Here is a 23,076-nt window from a genome sequence, read left to right as displayed (position 1 = left end):
ACACGGTAATGGAACATATGGATAAATTTAAATGTCAGGAAGTTTCAAAAAGCAGCTAATATTTGAGAGGTAGTGGCAATAACTCGTGTCAGCCAACACAAACTATTCACAAACAGCCCAAGTTTAAGTGCACAAAACCCCAGCACTTACCAATGAGGGCCAAACCCCCACTTGCCATACAGCTCTCTTCCAGAAGGAAGTGCATGCTTACTTCAGGTTAGGGGGAGACTGTGAGTACTAAATCCAGGTGATGAAGCAGTGCATGGCATGATGGCAACTGACACAGGATAGAGAATGCTGACAGCTCTACTTGTCACAGTGTACAGCTCAGAAGCACCAACAGAATTATGCCAACTGCAACCCCAGCCTAGGGGCCTGTAAAGGAAGTTCTCAGCTATTTGCAGAAGCTCTGGAACAGATCTGTTGTACAGGTACTAATTTAAAGCCACATTTTTACTATAATCAGACAAGATAGTTTCAGTAATGGCCCTAAGGCAGAGACAGCCACAGAGCAAAAAACAAAAGCAGTAGTTACATGGAAAAGAGAAAAATCTAGAGCAAAAGAGTGCTATTGTAAGCCTGCCTGCCCAACTCCTCAATAACTGTTTTAGCTGTGGGACAGATGTACAATTTATGCTTCACTACCAGCTCTGACAGAATTGCAGCAGTTAGGTGAAAAGACACCACTTCCCTAGAGATTAAAGGGCCACACAGGCTGCACAAAGTCTTCATCTGCATACCTGTTGCTTCTGGAAAAGGCTCATGTGAGAGGGTCTCCCAAAGAAAGCAGTGGTTGCAGTTTACAGATTAGCACTACCAGGGGTCAGAGTTAATACAAACAGCAGTTTGCTGATACCAGATGTTCAGGAGCAAAACCAATGTGGTGGTGAGGTCTGCCTGCATTTGAAAATTGCATGAGAAAGACTGCTTAGCCAAATGAGTTCAGGATAAGAGAGTCCACTGACTGTGCATCACTGCTAATCTACTCCACATCAACAGCAGCAGGCTCCCTGAAAGAAACTGGACACAGATGGGACTCTGCTTAATCTGGATAGAGGCATCACAAGGACTAGATAGTTAAAATAAGCATTTCAACAAACTAAATACTCTCAACTTGCTCTCAAGCTACAAAAATGTATTCCAAAACAAATAAAGCAGCTATATGAAAAATGCACCACTACTCATACAAGTAGGAGTGCAAAGTCTCAGGACTGCACCCACAGATAGTCTATGTTCACTCATTTTCCTTTTCATATATCCATACCCCAAGGTTCATGTCAAGAATAGCTTAAGTTCAGTTTCTAGATGCCCAGTCACTAACATTCAGGAATAGAGTGACTTCTCTGACCAGCAGTCACTGCTGTTTCTACAGAGGCTGGTATAGTTAATGCAAACTTTATTTACAAAAGACACTTAAATTAGTTACTTCATGCCATGTGTCCATATAGAATCAACAGTTCAAGGATTACATGGAGAAGAATTCACAAAATTAAAAGTGAAATCACTAGAGATCTTCTAAGAGTTAAGAACTAGGAAAAGATCTTAAAGACAATTTTACAAATAAAAAAACAAGTTATGAGAAACTAGTCTGAGCAAGAGGATGGTTGTTTACAGGTCTGTACACTAAAACTAATACACAGACAGCCTTCTATTGTCAAAGAGATGCTCGCTGAGAAGCAGAGTATGTACAAATACTTGTGCCACAATCAATGACTCAGCCCCCCAAAATCCACTGTATAATACATAAACCAGTTTGTATACATTAGGCCTAAATGAGGCCATTTAACTATGAAGACTTCTAGTTTAGTAAACTAAAGCTGAAGACAGCCCAAGCAACAGTGATGCTGCCTCTCTTGCATCTTTATTTGCGACTGCTTTTTATTCTCTCCAATCTTTTTTTCAAGTCATCAATATTAGCTGCTGCAGATGAGGGTGAAGCCAGGGTAGTTCCAATGCCAGAGGAATGAGTCTGATTGGAGTCCAGGTCCAGATGTTGGTACTGCTCCCGTGACTCACGGAGCTGGGAGAGCTTACTGTGAAGCATATCTGTAGAGGATGCAACTGTAGGGACTGCTGGTTTAGAGAGCAGAGATGTCAGAGGTGGTCTGTCTTCCTGCTATAGGGGAGGACAGGGATGTGTTAAAACAGAGTGGCAAAAGCCATATAAGAACAAACCATAACCCATGGTTTTTCTTTTTCACAAACACTAAAAACAGGAAAGGGAAGGAACGATGTAACAGAGGGGATCTGGAGTGATAAAGTCAGCTGCCATCAAAGGCAGAACCATGCAAAGATAATTATATTTCTTAGTTCCTATCATTTATAATTAGTTCATGTTTAGATGGATGTCAGTAGGACACAAAGGTACTACAGCTTTAAAGATCAAAAATTCACAGCAGGTGAGTGTTTCACTGAGATGATCTGGTGCAGTCTTAAACAGCAAGTTCATGCCTATGTGCAGCATCAACAGACTGAGTTTTCTGGAGAAATGAGATGAGGAAACTTGGATTGCTTGGCAAGATCCACTATGACAGACCTAATGTCTGTTCACTGTTCTTTTACCAACTGATGTTTCCATCTACCTTGTTCCTACCACCTAGGAAACATTTCTTCTCCACAGAGCTAGAGCTGTGAGCTGATATGCAAGTTTGTGTTGAAGGCTGAAACAGTCATAAGCCTTTAGAGAACAGTAGTTAAATTATTTGAAGTCTTATGAGACTCAACTACATGGCAAGGAAAGATATCAAAACTACAAGGCTGCAGAAAGAACCTGATGCAAACAAAGTGGACTGAAACAAACCCACTGGGCCACATGAGTGTAAGGCCACTAGGCATGGTGACAGTGAAATGCAGTGTAATGAAGATCATCCATTCTGATTGGAATGCACTTCTGACAGAAAAAAATCATATGACTCCTTAAAAACATGCAAATGAAGTGGGGATTTACATATGTAAAGTACAATACCTTTGCGTTGTCAAGGCCACAACGCTGCCTGAGGATTTTTAATCTTTCCAAGTAAACTGAAGGACCCACTTCCTCCCCGTTTGTGTTTCCTATAGATGAAGATACAGTGTGGGTAGAAGCAGGAACACATGTTCCTTCCATCTGAGAAGAAATTCCTGGAGGATGAGGGAAGGGGGGAAAAAAAAAGCAAAATAAAAAAAATTAAAACAAAGGAGTGTAAGCCTCTCAGTCATTTCCTCAAAATAAGATGCACTTGATGAAGAATCAACCAACCTATAAACTACCAAGATGTGTGTTTGCTAACACAGGCAACTCAGACAACTGAGACATTTCGGAAGGGGCAGCAGAACAAGCCAGAGGTTGTGCTGAGGCTGACAACAGTTGGGGTGAGAGGAAGATGTGGGTGTGGAACAGGTGTAAGCATGACCAGAGACAACTGAGCAAGTGGCCTGATGAGAAATATTTGGAGTCTTCTTTTTCTAAGTTTAGTACCATCTACCAAGCCTTTCAGATGCTTTCTACTTTTGGCATAACAACAGCGATAACATCTTTCGTAAACGAAGAACATGGGCCTGCAAACAGTGCCTCACAAAGCACCACAAGTCCCAAGACATCAGGTAACTCATTCTGGGAATCCATAAACATCTGCCAGTATTAGTTACTACCAGGGGACATGTAACTGCTGTCCTTGCATCCCTGATTCTCATCTATCAATCAATCAGTTTTGCTGTAACACCTACCTGCTGAGGCACCAATGCGTCCCTTCCCCTCCCGTTCTGTTTCTATCAGCCTAAGGCCTCTTTCCACATAGCTCTGGAAGAACTGAGAGGAGTTTTTCAGGAAGGGCTCAATGTCTGCATCAGAATATTTCTTCTTGTATTCATACAGCTCCGCCAGACCCTGGGAAGGAAGAGTTCCTGTGCATTACTATAACTGCTGCATACACCATTCTAATTTATCTGATTTTCCTTGCAGGAAGGAAGGACTTACCTCCTTAGTGTTCTCCTTAGAGCCAATCTTCTTAAATATTTCTGCCAAAATATCATTAACTTTAGCCTTTGAAGCCTTCTCCTCCTAAATAAAGAAATAAAAGGAGACTTCTAAAGAAAAATGAATAAAAATGAAGGGAAGTTCAACAAACCCACAGTGCCTTCAGACCTGCTAAATGGATACAGAGCTTTCAAGGTGAAGAAAACCTTGAAGTGATTAGGGTTTACATAGCCACTGTTTATCCAGAATGAGAGTAGGACTTGAAAAAGGACAACTACTGTAGGACTCCTTCTGAGAAGCCAGTGTTTAAAACTTATATTGAGGATAGTTAGCCTTTAGTAGATCAAATGCAGTATCAGGCAGCATAAACCCTATGTGGCACACCAGAACATCATCCCGGGACATGCACAGAATAATTAGATAGTAACAGAAACACACTTCAAGTTCCCAAAACACCAATAAGAAGTAAAAACAGAAGAGTATTTCCAACACTGAATGCTGAAAGGGCAATTAGTACTTAATATTCCACAAAACCAAGCTTGCTTCCCAAATAAATTCCTTCACCCTACCAAACCATTTACACTACTTACTATGCGAGAAGCCCCTTTCTCTGTATCCTTATCAGCTTTGCTTCCAGTCTGGTCCATGGAGTGTTTCACTACTCTACACAGGTGAGCCTCCAGCTCAGACTCATTTCTGTTGTCTATCATTGTTAAGTGATCTAAGATCTAAAAGGAGAAAAAAAAAGGAATTAAAAAAGAGAAATAGCTTTAGAGACTGCACGAACATCGAACAATTTAAAATACAAGACTAATGACTACTCTAACCTTGGGCCCTTTCAGCTTGCACAGGGTGTGAAGCAGAGTCTTCAGTGTCCTTATGGGAAACTCACTCTTACATTGCTTCAGCTTCTCTTTGGGAAAGATCTTCATGAAAATGTGTATATCCAGGAGAATTCGATCCAGATTGATGCTGTTAATGGTTTGTGGAAGAAGGCGCACCATCCTCCAGAGACACTGGAAGGAAAGGCTAACTTAGAGCAAGACAACTCAAGGAAAAAGCATTTAACTGTATAAGAAGAGATCACACAGAACTCAGAGCCATTTCACTCTGCTACAACACACAGACACACACTGGGTCTATCTACTCAAACTGCATTTGCACTGGTACACACTTTCTCTTTGTAACCAGCTGTACTGTACCCAGATCCTCAAAGCTGAGGAATAAAATTAGTGCTGACTTCTCTACCAGTAACAGGAGACTGAAAGCTTTCCCTGAAGACTCAGCAGATAATGTATATATGGTATATACACCCACAGAGCACAAGTTCATTAGGTTTAACCTCATTAACAATGGCTAAGCTGTCTTTTAAATCATGCAGGTTACAAAAGGGTGTAGCATCATTGGAAAAGATCACATCCATGCTGTAGCTGTAGATATCTGCATCTTCACTCTGCCTGTCCTTCCAGATGACAAAATGTAAGTCAGCTGCAGCCTGGCACTGTCTGAATCCATAGAACAGTGCTGTGCATAAGGCCCACACGTGACTGCACACCTCTGCATGGAGTTCCATTAGTACATCTAAGCTTCTGTAAGCTATTAGCAGGTGCTAAGTTTCCTCCTGGCATACATGAAGTCACCATCACCACGTGCAACATCTAATTTTACGAATTACTATTAAAAAGGTATAAGAAATAAATTAGGTTATGGTCATAATTAAAAAAAACCCAACCATCTACGTTTTCAGCTAAGTTGATTCAAATAAACCAAGTAAGTTCAAAACCTCTACTACAGGCTCACCTTCATGACAAGTTCTGAAAACTTAGGAGAGATGGCTGTTGCTAGCAGACTGTCTTGTAGCAAAACAAGCAGAGCACTAGAAGGAGTAAATTTACAAGTTACACAGAAATAGTGCTACACACAGCTCCCCACAGAATACCACATCAGATGCTGGAGTCAGTCTAGCAGTTTACATCATGTTGTATAACAGCTCTTTCCTTCTTTCCAGTATTTTACAAGGGTTTAAGAGGCAGTCTGGTGAACTATAAAGCATATAGAATCTAAACACACTAAAGGTTCATCTGAGCTGCCTTGTGCAGTCAAGTTCTGATCACCACTGAGTATCAGTGATAATTCTTCATTATCCAGATGAATGATTCTACAGGGATCATTCCTTGCTTAGAGAAGGACTAATGAACAACCCCAGTCATTCAAGGAACAGACTAGAATGGGTGAAGAGAAGCAGTAACTGTGCAATTGTCATTATATACCTCAAGATGTTCGTCTGGTCAGACTTTTCCAGAACCTTCACTACCAAGAGGTTGACTGATCGGATGACCTGCTCACCCTCCTCAAGGTCTTCAACCCGAGAGTCCAGCATTAATGTAATCAGACCATGCATTAGGTCCTTCAGCACACCAGTGGAGGCCTCTCGAGCCAGACTCTCTATCTGAAACAGCTACAAGTTGAATACAGCATTAGAGGTTTTCCTTGCATGCAATGCTTTTATGCAAATACTTCTGTAAACTACTCTGTCAAATCCCTTGGCATCCCCCTACCCCCCAGATGTTAAACCACTCAAATGCAACTAGGAAAAGTTATTGCTACTAAGTGACTTCTGAAAATACTTAGGCTACCAACTAAGCACTCAAAAGATAAGGGATATTAAAGAGGTTCACTAGAAGCACTGGAGTGGCTGTATCCTGTAAAGCAACATTTTTGCCTTGCCCAGTTTTTCATCCCCACCCCTTCTCAAATGGTGGACTGGTGAGCAATCAGCAACAAACTTCCAAGAACAAGACTCAACAGTAAGGCAAGGTCAATACAGGACAGAAATGCCATTCTCCTGCAGCTTGTGCACAGAATCTGCTCTTTACCTGAACATTTATGCCTAAGCCTTACCGAGATCATGCTCCCAATAATGCAGCTGTAAAGTTTGACAATCTCATCTTTGTCCAGCTTCTCATCTGCCATGTGTGTATTGTAGATGAGACGAAGTTGCATAAATGTAGCTATTAGGAACTGGTCAATGTGGCCAGACATAGCTTCTGCTTTGTCTTCCTGTCTGACAACCTCATCAATCTAAGATTTAAAAGCAAAACACTCAAGTCAACACAATGTAAACAGTACAAAAATATTTTTAAATCTCTTCTATAGGAAAGGTCTTGCCTCATGCTAATCCTTTTGCCATGACACTTAGAATATAAGCTTTAACCCGAAAGAAGTACCCACAGACTTCTATTGCTATTCCAAATAAAAGCAATTATTGATCTTGCAGAGAACTGCAATCTTATACAAAGGAAAACATAAATGCTGCATTACAGATTCTGGAGCTAACAGCTTGATGAAATGTTCTGGATGAAGAACTTGTAAGCAGTTAAAGCCACCCTAGAAACCTGTAAGTGCTATGAGGCAAGAGAATTTTTTTGCTGAGGATCAGTTTACATTGGAAAGTTAAGCCTCACTGGCTTACCTGGCCTTTTCAAAGTTATAGCACAGATACATGACAAAAGCAAAGACTTTTTTTTTCCCCTCAGTGCATCTGCACTAAGAGTCTATTCTATGTCATGCAAGTGGAATTTCCATTGCTAAAGCGAGTCAGATGGCCCCTGTGCACTTGGTTTTGTCATCAGGGAGATTCTGAGCAGAGTCCACATCACCCGATGTGATTGCTCCACCACAGTGCAGCTCATCACCCTCGCAGACAAACAGTTTAGTACAGTGTGATTAGTTGCTGTCTTAATTCACTTACCTGTGCCAGAGCCTGGATGCTTGTATTTATATCACCACTGGCTACTTGGGAGATGACAAAATTGATAGTAGAAGCTGTGTTACTGTGCATGTCATCAAAGTGTGGGGACACAGCACGGATTCTGCAGAGTTGAAAAGAGGATTCATTACTCTTTGGAGGGACAGCTCTAGTGTGCACTGAACTGGTGCAGGGGAAATGATTTAATTCTTTCAAGAAAGTGATAATTTCTCTTAACATGTCTGTTGCACAAATTGTAAAGACTGACAATACATTTGCAAACTCAGAATTTTTACTATAAAAGCACATTAGCAGAACTCAGTAGAAATAACTGCTCTTCAGATTCCAGAGCAGTACAACAGACCACTGATACCTCCAAATTATCTGACACTCCTGTGTGAACAAGTCCGAATGCAGAAACTAGCATGGTCAGCTCAGCTTCTCAGAACATAAGCAGCCCTACTGGTTTCACTCAGGAGTTAAAACTCAACTCACTTGGGCTCAGGAATCAAGACTGGCTCAAAGATGTCATCTAGTTTGTGCTGTACAAGTGCTGGCATCTCACATCTGACAGTACCGTTGTCATTCTCAATTTCATCAAGATCCAGCTGGAATTCCCGAGGAACCGTGTGCGTTGCCTCCGAGTGACTGCCCATGCTGCGGTTCTGACTACAGAAACCAGGAGAGAGGTGTTTATTAGACATACCCAAGAGGCAAGAGCAGAAGCACTAGCATCCACTGGTAGCCCTAAAGCTCTCAGGACAGCACAGACTCTGAAGGTCTGATTTTTTTTTCAAGCCCCTTAATCATCCCCTCTGCTTTTTCCCTGGCCTTTAGTAAAACAAGATTTTGTATGCCAGAAGAGCAGCTGCTGGTTTCTCTGGTAACCCATCACAAGCTGCCCTGCATCTGAGATTAATAGGCACTGGCTGAAAGTTACCTAGCACAGTTTAAAGTAGCATTTGTGGAATACAGTACTGAAGTTCACAATTGGCTTTTTCTTTTTTCAAATGATGAGCAGGATGTGTTACCTACACAGCAACCCTGCAAGCTCGTCTGAACCTAGGACTCCCAGCATCTTGTGTTACATATCATATTTTCCAAGGAAATGTTGAATATATGGATCTCAAGAGTGACTTTTATTCCAAGATAATGAGCCAATGGCAAGGAACAATGTTTGAGCTTTCCATTTCTGGTATTGTTGCCCCAGGCTCTACAAGTCACACATGCTCATGCAGTTCTGTGTGGTATGGCTGCCCTAATAAGTTCAGAACAGGGTGTAATCAACACCACATTTAATGTAAAACATAGAAAGTCCTCCCAATATTCCTAACAGCTGCCTAACATGGAACTGACATGTCTGCCTCCATTTTGATCTACAGTCACCTTGGCAGAAACCTGTATTTTTGGTCTGTTTTAAGTCAGAAAGCTGTAAATAACCTAGAGCTGGCCATGTTAAACCAGTCACCCTGAGGAAGGGACGACTAGGAGAGAAACTGAAATACACAAGAGCCTTGCTACCAAGGAGTTAGTGGGCAGTACTTACATCCTATAAGTGCGATACATAATTCTGTCCATGGAGAAGCAGTGAAAAAAGGCACAAGACCATTTAGAAAGATTTCAAGACAGACAAGACAAAAAAAGTTTCAGACATTTTGCTCGATATTATTCGGCCAATTTTCACAACATGCAAAGATGATGATACAAGAACTAAAATAAACATTGCCAGAGGTGATATTAACACAGATAGATGCTAAGCAAGCTGCAGACCATGATGTGCCACCACATACTTGAGTTTGGAGGACATGTCCTCAGCTGGTGCCTTCCTCAGCATGCTGGCGTTAGCGCTGATGGTCTGAGCGCGCTGAGGTTTCTCCTCTGCCTGTCTGACTGGAGCAGTGGAGGGTCTCTTGGCTGACCTCTTGATCCTTTCCTCCAGCATGCTCATGTCTTTCTCAGAGAGCTGTAATACACAACACTTGCACTCAATTTGAGTTAGGCAGATTTCAGAGAGCTGAGGCACTCACTGCAGGTGTACTTCCTGTTACTGCCCCATGTAACAGGGCCCCTCTGGTCTGTCAAGCTGCTACTTCAGGAGCTTATCAACCCATACTGAAAAGCTGTAATAGTGAATACAGCTATTTCTAGCCTGCATAATTCCCAAAAAACAAGTAATCTTGAACACAAACTTTGGTACTTTTATGTGTTTCAATTGCTGCTTGTATTTCTAAAAGACCACCAAAAAGACCACCAAAAAGACCACCAAAAAGACCACCAAAAAGACCACCAAAAAGACCACCAAAAAGACCACCAAAAAGACCACCAAAAAGACCACCAAAAAGACCACCAAAAAGACCACCAAAAAGACCACCAAAAAGACCACCAAAAAGACCACCAAAAAGACCACCAAAAAGACCACCAAAAAGACCACCAAAAGACCACCAAAAGACCACCAAAAGACCACCAAAAAGACCACCAAAAAGACCACCAAAAGACCACCAAAAAGACCACCAAAAAGACCACCAAAAAGACCACCAAAAAGACCACCAAAAAGACCACCAAAAAGACCACCAAAAAGACCACCAAAAAGACCACCAAAAAGACCACCAAAAAGACCACCAAAAAGACATACACACACAAAAAACCCACCCACACCAAAAAACAATAAAAACCAGCTCCCCCCGAAAAACAAACAAAACCAAAAAAACCCCCAAACCCCCAAATAAAACAAAACAAAAAACCCCACAATGAACACCAAACAAGGGAGAAATCCTCACACACCTTTTTATGTCCCCTATTAGGAACCCAGGCAATGCTTTCAGGCTATGGACCCTACCACAGAAGCCAGGGCCTTCTGAGAGTTGACCTGCTCAATATACCCATAATGGACCTGAACACAAAGTAAACCAACAGCAGGGAGAATTTTGTGGGTAGTACTCTCCAGCATCCCTATGATTTGGAAACCTTCCTGAAAAGCCATGCATTTTGATTCCAGATGGACCATACTGAAGCTCAGAAACCCATAGTTAGAAAAGGCTGAATGGTTCAGGCAATACAGTTAACCTTAAAAATCCAAAAGCAAATGGACTATGCAACACTGAAGAAGGCAGGTTGAACTATGAGCAAGAGTTGAAATAAGATGGGAATCTCATGCAGATAGTTACCAGGTACCAGAGAAGAATCAAGTTAAGTTTCAACATTTCAGGAAGTTGGGAACAAAAAAAAGGCAGCCTTGTTTGCCAAACTCCATAAAACTACCAAGTGTTACTTATACAGCGTTACTCTTTATAAACTATTCAGTTCACATGGAAATTAGTGGTTTGCTCATTTCCTTCAATTTTATTTTTCATTCATGAACACCCAGGCAATCCATCCCACAACCAACCAACTGATTTTTAGAGGATGCAAGCAAGTTGGAGTAGCATGTTGAACATTACAAACTCTTCTTCATTCCGACTGCAAGGTGTACTGCCACACATCACAACACAGTGCTACAGAACTGGAAGGATTTGGGGGAAAAAAGTGATTAAAAACCTATTTCCAGCTATACTCACATTTCCAATCAGCTTGAAGACTTGGTCACCATGGACATTATAGACAGTGACAATGGTGTTGAGGGCAGCGTTGCGCACGGTGTTGTCCCTGTCACCGATGTGAGCTGCCATTTCCTTTAAGGCTTTCCCTGGAGTTGGCTGGCACACATTCATGCCATATGATTCAACCAGACACCCAAGCTCTTCCAGGCATTCTAAATGAAGAAAATGACAGCTGCATTCACTGCAGGGTACTGCCAATCAGAATGCTGATCATACACATAGTCCAAATGATTTATGGGATGAACAGTGAATCAGGAGTTCAGGCTGAGTCACACAGACAGCACCTGAAAGCTGCAGGCCATCCCTATACCCTTCAAATATTTCCCACCAGCATATATGAGCAATGTTACAGCTAATTTCACAACTAGATAGTTTAGACAGTTTTAAACTTGCAATACTATATTATGTACATAATTTAACTTTCTGGTTATATCAGGGTGAGTTATTTCCAGGCTGACTGGGGACTTGCTTGAACTACAAACACCACACCATAAATAATTTCTATTAAAGTTGAGACAGATGTAGAGTCTACAGACATTTCTTCCCAATTCTTATCACATGCACTGGTTGCCTTAGTTACTTGGCCAGTGGTACTGTCACTGTTCACCCCAGTACTGTTGCACTAAGACAACAAGCCTACTCAATGGAGATTCAAATTTGATGCTGAAAGCACAGTTTCACAGACTCTTCAGCTCCATAAGGCAGAAAGTCACCAAAAATAAAAAGCAAAATGATACTACTTTAAAATCATAGAATCATAGAATAGGCTGGGTTGGAAGGGACCTCAGAGATCATCAAGTCCAACCCTTGATCCACTCCCTCTGCAGTTCCCAGCCCATGGCACTGAGTGCCACATCCAGTCTCTTTTGAAATATCTCCAGACACGGAGAATCCACTACTTCCCTGGGCAGCCCATTCCAATGTCTGATCACCCTCTCCATAAAGAAATTCTTTTTAATATCCAACCTAAACCTCCCCTGGCACAACTTGAGACCCTGCCCTCTTGTCTTGCTGAGAGTTGTCTGGGAAAAGAGCCCAACCCCCCCCCTGGCTCCAACCTCCTTTCACAGAGTTGTAGAGAGCAATGAGGTCTCCATCTGATCCTTTAAAAACTTAGAAGCATTTGCATTAAATTATAAATAGATTAAATTAATTATACATAAGTAAATCTCATGTTCCACCAAGTGTTATTATGCTGGGTTTTTCAAGATGCAAAATAAAGCAGTTTCAAAGACTTTGCAATTGCCTAATTCACTGTGCCATTTCCCACCTGCACGCTGCTTTGAGTTTTTGGATTTTGTCCCCTCCATGATGAAAGTGAACATCTTGCTGGCTGGATAGATGAGACACATCCTGTTCAGAATGGCACGTACGTCCCTGCGGATGACATCTTTTGGCTCTCCTACCTAGTAGGAAAAAAGAAAGAAAAACAGAAGTGAAGAAATACAGAATATTTTAAACAATCTCATGTCACTGTTGATTTGTCCAAATACTAGGAGAGCCAGAATTCATCTTAATGCAAAAATCCCTTTTAAGTGACTTTAAGGCAAATATGCACCACAACCATAGAATCATTAAGGTCTTAAGACCTAAAGATCATTGAGTCCAACCCTTTACCAAGCACACCACCAACTCCACCACTAAACCACATCCCTAAGCACCACATCTGCACAGCCTTTAAATACCTCCAGGGATAATGACTAAAATCCCTTTCCCTTATCCAGAACTTGATAACCCTTTCAATAAAGGAAACTGTCTTCTAATTTCTTCTTCTTTCTTCTAATATCCAACCTAAACCTCCCCTGGAGCAACTTGAGGCCATTTCCTCTTGTCCTATTCACTTGTTATTTGGTAGGAGAGACTAAACGTTCACCTCAACACATCCTTTCTGGTAGCTGCAGAGACCAATAAGGCTTTCCCAGATCCTTTCTCCACACTAAACAACCTCAGTTCCCCCAGCTGCTCCTCAGAAGACTTGTTCTACAGACCCTTCACCACCTTCATTACCCTTTCTCTGGACTCACTACAGCACCTCAATGTCTTCCTTGCACTGAAGGGCCCAAAACTGAATGCAGTTCTTGAGATGCAGCCTCACCAGTGATGAGCACAGGGGGCAATCACTTCCCTAGTCCTGCTGGCCACACTATTTCTACAAGTCAGGATGCTGTTGATTTTCTTGGCCACCTGGGCACACTACTGGCTTTTATTCATCTGCCTGCTGACCAACACTCCCAGGGCCTTTTCCTGGAGTGTTGCATGGAGTTGCTGTGGCCCAAATACAGGACCTGGCACTTCTTGAACCTCAATCTAATTGGCTTTAGCCCATCAATCCAGGTCCCTCTGCAAAGCCTTCCTCCCCTCAGGCAGATTAACATTCCTGCCCAATTTGGTGTGTTTACAAACTTACCAAGGGAGCACTCAATCCCCTCTGATAAAGATATTAAGCAAAATTTGCCCCCGTAAATGAGCTCTTGCAACCAGCTGCGTTTAATGTCATTCACAATGTATTAGGAATGAACATACTGCAGTTTTTGATGGTGTCCTGCAATGTTCCTCATGAAAAATAAAAGCAGTTTCTGTACCTTTAGGACAAGATATGGGATGAAAGAGGATGCTTCATTCTCTGTAAGGTGATACTCCTCTTGACTCAGCATATGGAAAAGCAGTTTAAGATATTCAAGTGCTTTCATCAGAACACTTGTGTTGGTATCAAAGAACCTCAGGGTAAGCCATTTTAAGATGAGATCCAGGCAGCTGATGACTCCATCTTTTTCACTCTCCAAGTGCTTGAAGTGGGCAAAAAAAAAAACCAAAAAACAATGAAACAATGGAGTCTGTGCAAAATGCAACAGACTGTTCAAAAAAAGAAGAGACTAACTAAAAGCTCAAAACTCTGCTTCATAAGATTGTCTACATTTAGTAGATGATTCCTAGAGTTGTAGGTACTCACTTTTAATGTGTATCTCCTTTTGAAATTCTAAGAGAAGCCTCAGTGGGGAAATTTTCCTTTCTCCCAACTTATCATTGTTCTGACCTATCCATAAGATCATGTTTCAACTTCACAAAACGACCTCAGAATATTATTTTATTTCATTCAAACAGAATCTTTCAGAGCAAAGAATAATTCTATACAACATTATCTTGTACCACAGATCCAAACTCACCTCAATCATGACAGCCAGGGCTTTGTTGTGGTGCTGAAAGTCTGCATGAAACATCTCATCCTGGAGCCATTTTGCCACACAGCTGGACATCTGAGTTTTTAGCTGCTCAATATATTCATCACGAGGAGTAGTGAAATTCCATTTTAAAACCTGGAACAGGAAGCATTAGGAACCCAAAGCAGAATTACCTTTTCTTCCTGGAAGAATCTGCAAACTGCACTCCTTTTAAATTCTGCTTTAGAGTTTATTTTTAAAGTCTTCCCATGGGAAAAAACCAATCACAATTATTACCCCTTAATCAAATTATTGGGGTTATTTTGGAGAGGTGGTTTCTTTCTGGTTTATTGTTTGGGGGGTTTTTTGTTTGTTAAGCTTTTTTTTTAAGCTATAGATAGGCCTAATGACTAGCAACTTAGTTAACTTGTTAGTTAGTTACAACTAACAAGCATGTTTTAGATAATAGAATTTCACAACAAAAGAACAAACCTGGTAAGTGAGACTGTTTGAAGTAAGCTTATTTAAAGCATTTATAATGTATTCTAGAATTCTGAAAGTAATAATTTCACAACTGAAAACAAATCTCTTGAAAGTTGTAAAAAGTTGGCTTTCATAAAGTGCATAAATCCACAAAATTTGGAAATACAAGAAACACCACAGTAAACCAGATATTGGCTTGGGAAAGTCAAAAGGATGGACAGAAACTGCACTTTCATGTCACAGCATGTTTGATTTGAAATGAAAACCCAAAAGAATGCATTAAAATCATGTTCCTTCAAAACTTGTGAATACATTCAGATTTTTCTCACCTTCAGAGCTTTCTCATCTTTCATCCTTTGTTCTTTTCCATTTGGGACTATGATAAAAATAGGACCTGATTTATCATCATCTTCCTTCAAATTAGGCTTGCTTAGCACTTTCTTCCCCTGGATACCCTGAAAAAAAGCCAAATATTAACAAGCAAGGCAAGACATGTATGTTTCAGTTCCAGCAACTGAAAGCATTAGACATCAGCCAACCTCATGCTGTGTAACAAGAGCCAGAGAGAAGCTGGAAGAATAATGTTGATTAGCATTTGGAGAGTATGTGCTCTGCTGCTGTGGAAGCAACACCAGTGACAGTGTGCAGTAGTACCCTGTGAAATGTCACACAGCACTCAACCGGTGCACCAGCCACCCACACACACCCCTGGAACCCAGAGTGGTACCTGTTTGATAGGTTTGCTCTTTGTCGGACTGGTACTGCCTTTGCTGAGGTTTGTGTTAGCTTTGGACAGCCTGGTATTGCCCTTGGGCATACTGCTATTAACATCTGACTGCTGTAAATAAGCCACAGAAAAGGCTTTGTAGTTACACAGCTATTTAGTCTTAAGTTACCATTCCAAACCTTTTCATGTGTTGGAAGCAAAGGCATTAACTCAGAGTTCTGACAGAATGCTTGGACAAATCTATATTCTTCGAAGTTTGTTCAGCTTATTCTCACCATGAATCTGGACCTACATCAAATGTTCTCATTACAGCACAACTTTGGACAGGGGAAGCTATGGGACTGCAGAAACAATTGTTTTGTTTTTAGAAAAAAAAGCATGCACAAAGGAAAAACTTGAAAATCAACAGCAAGAAAAATTAATGTAATACAAAGCAACAGAAAAACAACTGCAAATTCAAATGGAATTGGCTGAGATTATCATAGAATCATAGAATCCTTGGGGTTGGAAGGGACCTCGAAAGATCATCTAGTCCAACCCCCCCTGCCAGAGCAGGGCCACCTAGAGCACTTCGCATAGGAACGTGTCCAGGCGGGTTTTGAATGTCTCCAGTGAAGGAGACTCCACGACCCCCCTGGGCAGCCTGTTCCAGGGCTCTGTCACCATCTTCCTTCCCTTTCTACACTTGTGATTGAGAACATTCTACCACTCATTAATTTCTTGTGATACAGGAGCTCAAAATTGCTGTTCAAAGCATAATGGTAGAACTGCAATGGAAAGAATGAATTCTCAACAGCATGAGATCAAGGAGGCCGAGGAGATTTAGAGCATGGGCTGAGCTGCTCACAAGACTGCATTTTGACAGACTTTAAGAAAAAAATAGGTAATGAAAAAAGTAGGAGTTAAGTAAGTGATAAGGGAATACATTTATCACTTGAGAACTCACACAAGCACGAATATTCTCAGTAAAAGCAGTCCCTACAGCATGGGTTATACTCTACCTGTAAGGCATTAACAAACCACAGCTATTAACTTCACAGAACTGATTTTACACAGAATTAAAACATACCTTAGCTTTAGAGGACACTCCTCCTGCTTTGGCTTTTTTGGGATCAGGCTTGGATTCCATGGCATTGGACCCCAAATCTTCAGCAAGTGCTGGAGAAGCAACAGACCATTTTTAACTACCAACAAGACCATTTTAGGTCAGCACAGTTTTCCATTCTTAGTAGAGAAAAAAAACTGTTCATAGACCATATTCCTGTCACACATGTTGGCAGATTTTAGACCTATATAAGAAACTCCTTACATTCCATGTTAGCATACAAAGTTTTCATAATTAAGACCATAATATCTTAGGAAATTTGTCATTATCAAAACAATGCACACACAAATTTTGCTAGCTAGTGCCTAGAGCTGTAATTGAACCCAGTTTGAGCAGACAAGCCAGGCCCTACAGAGAGAGGTAGGGCAGGACAGATTCTTCAAATCACCTGGCCCCTAATCCCATCATCTTCTTTGTAGAGTCAGCACAGCATTCTGGTAGCCCCACAGTGAACTGACTGTAGTGAGGAAATAGTCCAGATAAAAGCTAATGTGAAAGTATTTTTTAAAATGCCATGTTAAAATCAGATAAGTATTAGAAAAAAAAACTAAAAAAACCCCCCAACACTGCCCTAGCCTATGGGTTTTAGCTTCAGCACCAAGCAGGTATTTTCAAAGAGCAGCTCACAGATGGTCATATGGAAAAGAAAAACCTTCTTAGACTGGAAGTTGGCTCAACTGCAATTAAAACCACTACTGCAGATAGAACTCACATCATCACACAGCTATCTGTAACTCTAATCATGAATTCCCCTCCTCCTGCTAAGTAGGTTTCTTCCTCTGACATGCCAAAAAGCTTCAAAAATTCAGTTTTCTCTATCATTTTCCAGAATGTAAGAGAGATTACCTGATGCAGGCTGGAATTTGGCTGGAGCTGCTCCCCCTACCACTCTGGAAGATGCTTTTGCAGGAGGGGCTGGTTTGGCTGGCATGTTGGCTTTGGCTTTGTCAAGCATGGCCAGTACCTGGTCTTTGGAAGTTGGCTAGAGAAAAAAGAAGTGATAAATTTGGAAAGATAAGTGATCCTGATTACTAACACATACCAAAGAAAAGGAAAACAAGAGTAGTTTGAAACAAACTATTCTTAGTTTAGCATCTTCCAGGACACTTAAATTAAACCAAACTTTTCAGAGAATTCTGTTCTGAGGTAGAACATCTTTCCATTAGGCTTCTTTCAGAAGTTTTATGGAAATACCATGAACCATCAACTTGTTCTAGGTGAGCAGTCCCATGACATTAATGAGTGCCCCAATGATTTAACACTCAACAGTCCATAGGACATAAACTCCTGGAAGCCACCCTAAAGCATACATTCAAAATTGGGTGGTAACTGCTGTGAAAGCTGCCTTAGAATCATAGAATCCTTGGGGTTGGAAGGGACCTCAAAAGATCATCTAGTCCAACCCCCCCTGCCAGAGCAGGGCCACCTAGAGCACTTCGCATAGGAACGTGTCCAGGCGGGTTTTGAATGTCTCCAGTGAAGGAGACTCCACGACCCCCCTGGGCAGCCTGTTCCAGGGCTCTGTCACCCTTACAGGAAAAAAATTTTTTCAAATATTCAATTTGAAGCTCCTATGCTCCAATTTACACCCATTACCCCTTGTCCTATCACTGGTCACCACTGAGAAGAGCCTAACTCCATCTCCCTGACACTCACCCCTTACATATTTGAAAACATTGATGAGGTCACCCCTCAGTCTCCTTTTCTCCAAACTAAAGAGACCCAGCTCCCTCAGCCTTTCCTCATAAGGGAGATGTTCCACTCCCTTAAATCTGCCTTGCAGGCAGATTTTTTCAGATTTTTTTCAGAAGAAAACCAGAGTCAATAAATGTCAAGGCCCTGAAGTGATGAACCTGTGGTGGCCATGGTTTCTTGGAAGGAGAGAAAGTTTTAACTCATGACCTCTTTATATTATTTTCAGTCCCTCCTGAAAACACTCTGTGCAGGTAACCTCACATAAGCCAAGACAGCACACCATGAGATTGTGTGATCTGTTCATGTCACCTTGAAAGAGTGGATACTGCCTAACCTTAGTGACAGAAATACCTTCAGCTTGCCAGTGGCTTTTGCCATCTTCTCAAAGCCAAGGTGCATCATGAAGAAGGGCAGAGCATCCTGAGCCTTTTTGCGCACATCCCCGTTCCGATCTTCGAGGCAGGAGTAGAGGTGAGGCACACACAAGAGCAGGTCAGAAGGAACAGAACGTAGGGTGGGCAACTTCTCAGCCAGCCAACCAAGAAGCTGAAATGAAAAGTTTTAAAATAAAAAGCTTTTGAAGTGCTCACAGTGCTCTGACAGGACACAAGAGCCTGAACAGGAGTCCTTCAGAAAAAAACCCACCCCAACCCTTCCTTGCATGATCCTTAACTAACATCAACTTTCATGCCAGCAATTAAACAAACAAAAAAATTAAGTACAGTATGTTAATACACATCTATCTTAAAACATGGAGTCTGGTATTTAAAGACTGCGTTGGGCTCTTCCTTCTTTTTGAAAGGAAGATCAGAATTTCATCTGCATTTATCAGTCTCAAATATATTAATACCTCTGCTTCAGGTCTGGTCTCCATTACCATGTGGTCAGTTTCAGAGAAAATACACTCAAAATGTTGATCAAAACAGGTATGTTTCATTTCAGAAGCACTGAAATCTGAGTGACAGCTACCATGCAGGAAGAAACTCATTATTAGCCTTCTGCAGTTTAACAATTTGATGTCAGTATGAAGAGAGAGCTGTGTTTATTCATGCAGTAGTAGCATTGTGCCATTTCATAGAGTCCAAAGCAAGTAATGCTATTTTCATTAGATGCACATGAAGAAGTTTACTTAACAGAAGTTTACCTCTTGTCTTAAGAAAGGATTTTCTTTTTTGAGCTCTTCAGACAGGTCTTCCCCTTCCAGCCACTCTTTCATACCAGTTTGTTCAGCCCAGGCATTCACAGTTGCCAGTGCAGCAGCACGAACATTATTCTGTAGCAAGATCAAGTTTTAAGAAGAATGTTGCTAAAGAGGGGTCAGAACATTATATCAAGAGGCAAAAGATTCATCCTTCCCATGAAAGCAAAAAGCTTTTACATCACAGGCTCTGAAATCTCCATTTTATTCACTGTTTGAGAAGTCTGAGATTCAGAAAAATTTCACTTTAGTGTTGTTATAAGCTGCAGAAATCATTTAATTGGACACTAATTTACCATTATTTTTTTAAGAAGTAAATTCTAAGAGGGACAAATGTATCTTTAAAAGCACTTTGTGACTACTACCATTCATTGATGAGAATTTTGGGAGTCTCTTAAGTCTAAAACAAGCTAAAGAATAAGGTTAGTTATTTATGTAATGTTAAAAATAGATATTCATAAATCAAGGTAAGTGGGTTACAGAGCCTCTTCTTTAGGACACATATGAAAAAAAGTCAAGTCAGGAAGAGGGAAGCCCTCCAGCTCCTACCAATTTCCATCCTCAGTGTTTTTTCCCAAGCAAAAACAGTAACAGAACCAATATTAAATGCAAAGGTAAACATCCAGGCATGTCTGTAAATAAGAACTGAGCATCCTTAGAAGTAATTTTCTTATCTTTAATCTCACTGAAGAAAAGAAATCAGTTACTACAGGTGAATACATGCTACCTGGTCTCTTGACAAAGCCTTGGTTCCCATCACCCAAACTTAACTTTGCTCATGTTACAAGCTGATTTTCTTCAACTATTCACTAGATTTTGATGTAACATATGGACTATTTCAACCCTGACATTATACAAGCTTCAGTGTTAGTTCCAACCATCTTGACTTTACCTCCAGTTCAAAGGTCTCCTAACAGTGGCACAAAGAAAAAAATATACACTGGAGTCCACACTAACAAATTAAAAAAAAAAATGGAAAAAAACCCCATAAAACCAAGCATGCTACAAGCAACTTTACTAAGTCAAGCCTGGTTAGTGTCTTAACAGTGTCTTCAGCATTAGAAGCATGGATACAGTCACCACATTCCATTTAAAAGCTGAACATGACACTGATTAGCTTTATTTACAAGCAGGAGAGTCCATCTCAGGCAGAATATTTATTCAGGTACACATTCCTAATTTGGATAATTGTCCCAGTATAGGTTGGGGGCTGACCTGCTGGAGAGCAGTGTAGGGGAAAGAGACCTGGGGGTCCTGGTAGACAAGAGGATGACCATGAGCCAGCAATGTGCCCTTGTGGCCAAGAAGGCCAATGGCATCCTGGGGTGCATTAGAAAGGGTGTGGTTAGTAGGTCAAGAGAGGTTCTCCTCCCCCTCTATTCTGCATTGGTGAGGCCGCACCTGGAGTATTGTGTCCAGTTCTGGGCCCCTCAGTTCAAGAAGGACAGGGAAGTGCTTGAAAGAGTCCAGCGCAGAGCTACTAAGATGATTAAGGGAGTGGAACATCTCCCTTATGAGGAAAGGCTGAGGGAGCTGGGTCTCTTTAGTTTGGAGAAAAGGAGACTGAGGGGTGACCTCATCAATGTTTTCAAATATGTAAGGGGTGAGTGTCAGGGAGATGGAGTTAGGCTCTTCTCAGTGGTGACCAGTGATAGGACAAGGGGTAATGGGTGTAAATTGGAGCATAGGAGGTTCAAGTTGAATATCCGGAAAACTTTTTTTCCTGTAAGGGTGACAGAGCCCTGGAACAGGCTGCCCAGGGGGGTCGTGGAGTCTCCTTCACTGGAGACATTCAAAAGCCGCCTGGACACGTTCCTATGCGAAGTGCTCTAGGTGGCCCTGCTCTGGCAGGGGGGGTTGGACTAGATGATCTTTCAAGGTCCCTTCCAACCCCAAGGATTCTATGATTCTATGACCTTCATTTATGTAAGGAAAAAAAAACCTGTAGCTTCTGAAGAAGCTTTAACTACCATCCATCTCTCAAAAGCAACAGTTATTGTCAGGCTTGACTTATGAGCAGCAAAACCAAAGTGATCTTCTTACCTTGCTGTCTCCTAGGACTGTAATGACAGGAATACCCAAATTTTTCACATGCTGTTTGATACTGGGGCCCATTGCAGTTGCCAGCTGCTGAAGAATGCTCAGAGTTTGCTGCACCTGCACATAAACAAAAAGGCTTTGAAGAAAATACAATTACAACCATGTAATGTGTGCAAAACTGGAGTCATATGAAGAAAAGCAACACTACTGCACACCCACAGTTTTACATGAGAATGTCTGCCCAGTAGTGTCTATTCCAGACTCCAAATTCATTACACAGGTCAAATTTCTATATTCTGAGTAAACTAAGTTCAATTAAAAATATTTTCAAAGAAGGGACACTTCACTTTCATAAATTATTCAAGCTTCATTTTTGGCTTCTTTTGGTTGGTTATTTTGTTAAGTTTTGGTTGCATTATATTCAGAGTAGAGGTAAACTTTTCTTTATTTGAAGGCTTTTTTTAATATAAAGCCAAGACAAAGGCAAATATTCATAAAAAAAAGCAAATACATGGCCTAGAAATACACAGTTCACTGTTTTCCAGATGCTGATTCCACTCTAACACTGTAATAAAGAGTGTGATAAGCAGGATTCAGAAGTCATAAATAGTTTGTCTTCAGTTCTAACCTAGAAATAGCTGAAACAGGATTTTCAACAACATACCAAGATCTTATTGGAGTCATTAAGACGACTCTTCAGAGCAGCTGGAAGTTCTCCTATGTTTGGCTGTATGAACTTAGCATCATTTATTATGCTTGTCACTTCATCTAAACCTTCTTTTCTGATCTTCCAGTTTTTGTCACCAATCTTAGACACCAATTCAGCTGTGATCTTATCACTGTAAAAGAAAGAAGGTACAACCCCCATTATCTTAGCTGTCTTTTAGTGTTTCAGTGCTTTAACATCAGATTTATGCTTAGAAAGTGTTAATAAAAAAACAACAGGTTTTGAATTGCAGTGGAAGTGTGCCTTTAGGTTCTAGAATTCAAACCTACCCAATATCTGTTCTTGGCAAAAGATCCACAACATCATTCCCAACATCCTCCTGTTCCTCTTCCTCACCATCATCCCCACCTACTGCACTGTTCCTGGAGATGCCACGAATTGGGGCTGGCACTGTCTGCCCTTGCATCTGCAGGCAAGATGAAAATCATCAACAGCTGTTCTACCATTTTTCTTTTGACTTTACAAATACATTTGCATGATATGAATATGTTGACTCAGGGCAGACTGCTAAAACATCACTATTGAAACAAAACCAGAAAACTTTTGCAGTTCCTTGGGGAAAAGTGGCTGTTGACATTGACAGACACAATGAGTTTGGAGCTGCTTTGGTGAGCTGCCTTGGAGAACCTGACCCACTTATGAAA

The 23,076-nt window shown here is 41.1% G+C and overlaps 1 protein-coding gene and 1 non-coding gene across 3 annotated transcripts in view; both read right to left on the bottom strand.

Annotated features, from left to right (window-relative positions):
- Nucleotides 1-1,379: 1,379 nt before the first annotated feature.
- Nucleotides 1,380-23,076, bottom strand: part of CKAP5 (cytoskeleton associated protein 5) — a 49,568-nt gene continuing 27,871 nt past the window's right edge. For both annotated transcript variants that reach the window (XM_030452663.1, XM_030452664.1), the window contains exons 21-44: nucleotides 22,702-22,838; nucleotides 22,370-22,544; nucleotides 21,709-21,822; nucleotides 19,612-19,740; nucleotides 18,819-19,013; nucleotides 17,619-17,754; nucleotides 16,737-16,825; nucleotides 15,270-15,395; nucleotides 14,464-14,613; nucleotides 13,882-14,085; nucleotides 12,570-12,705; nucleotides 11,258-11,451; nucleotides 9,494-9,666; nucleotides 8,199-8,372; nucleotides 7,707-7,827; nucleotides 6,857-7,036; nucleotides 6,226-6,413; nucleotides 5,756-5,831; nucleotides 4,783-4,971; nucleotides 4,546-4,683; nucleotides 3,956-4,039; nucleotides 3,706-3,865; nucleotides 2,966-3,120; nucleotides 1,380-2,116 (exon numbers count right to left, since the gene is read on the bottom strand). In XM_030452663.1, the coding sequence (XP_030308523.1) occupies nucleotides 1,862-2,116; nucleotides 2,966-3,120; nucleotides 3,706-3,865; nucleotides 3,956-4,039; nucleotides 4,546-4,683; nucleotides 4,783-4,971; nucleotides 5,756-5,831; nucleotides 6,226-6,413; nucleotides 6,857-7,036; nucleotides 7,707-7,827; nucleotides 8,199-8,372; nucleotides 9,494-9,666; nucleotides 11,258-11,451; nucleotides 12,570-12,705; nucleotides 13,882-14,085; nucleotides 14,464-14,613; nucleotides 15,270-15,395; nucleotides 16,737-16,825; nucleotides 17,619-17,754; nucleotides 18,819-19,013; nucleotides 19,612-19,740; nucleotides 21,709-21,822; nucleotides 22,370-22,544; nucleotides 22,702-22,838 (3,678 nt within the window). In that variant the 3' untranslated portion in view covers nucleotides 1,380-1,861. The remainder of the gene's footprint in view (nucleotides 2,117-2,965; nucleotides 3,121-3,705; nucleotides 3,866-3,955; nucleotides 4,040-4,545; nucleotides 4,684-4,782; nucleotides 4,972-5,755; nucleotides 5,832-6,225; nucleotides 6,414-6,856; nucleotides 7,037-7,706; nucleotides 7,828-8,198; nucleotides 8,373-9,493; nucleotides 9,667-11,257; nucleotides 11,452-12,569; nucleotides 12,706-13,881; nucleotides 14,086-14,463; nucleotides 14,614-15,269; nucleotides 15,396-16,736; nucleotides 16,826-17,618; nucleotides 17,755-18,818; nucleotides 19,014-19,611; nucleotides 19,741-21,708; nucleotides 21,823-22,369; nucleotides 22,545-22,701; nucleotides 22,839-23,076) is intronic.
- LOC115598489 lies at nucleotides 7,547-7,657 on the bottom strand. The gene has a single exon (XR_003987696.1). It is a non-coding gene; the product is annotated as a small nucleolar RNA SNORD67 (small nucleolar RNA).

The sequence above is a fragment of the Calypte anna genome, chromosome 5A, assembly GCF_003957555.1.
Source record: "Calypte anna isolate BGI_N300 chromosome 5A, bCalAnn1_v1.p, whole genome shotgun sequence".
NCBI classification, from domain to species: domain Eukaryota; kingdom Metazoa; phylum Chordata; class Aves; order Apodiformes; family Trochilidae; genus Calypte; species Calypte anna.
This window is presented reverse-complemented; position numbering and strand designations above follow the sequence as displayed.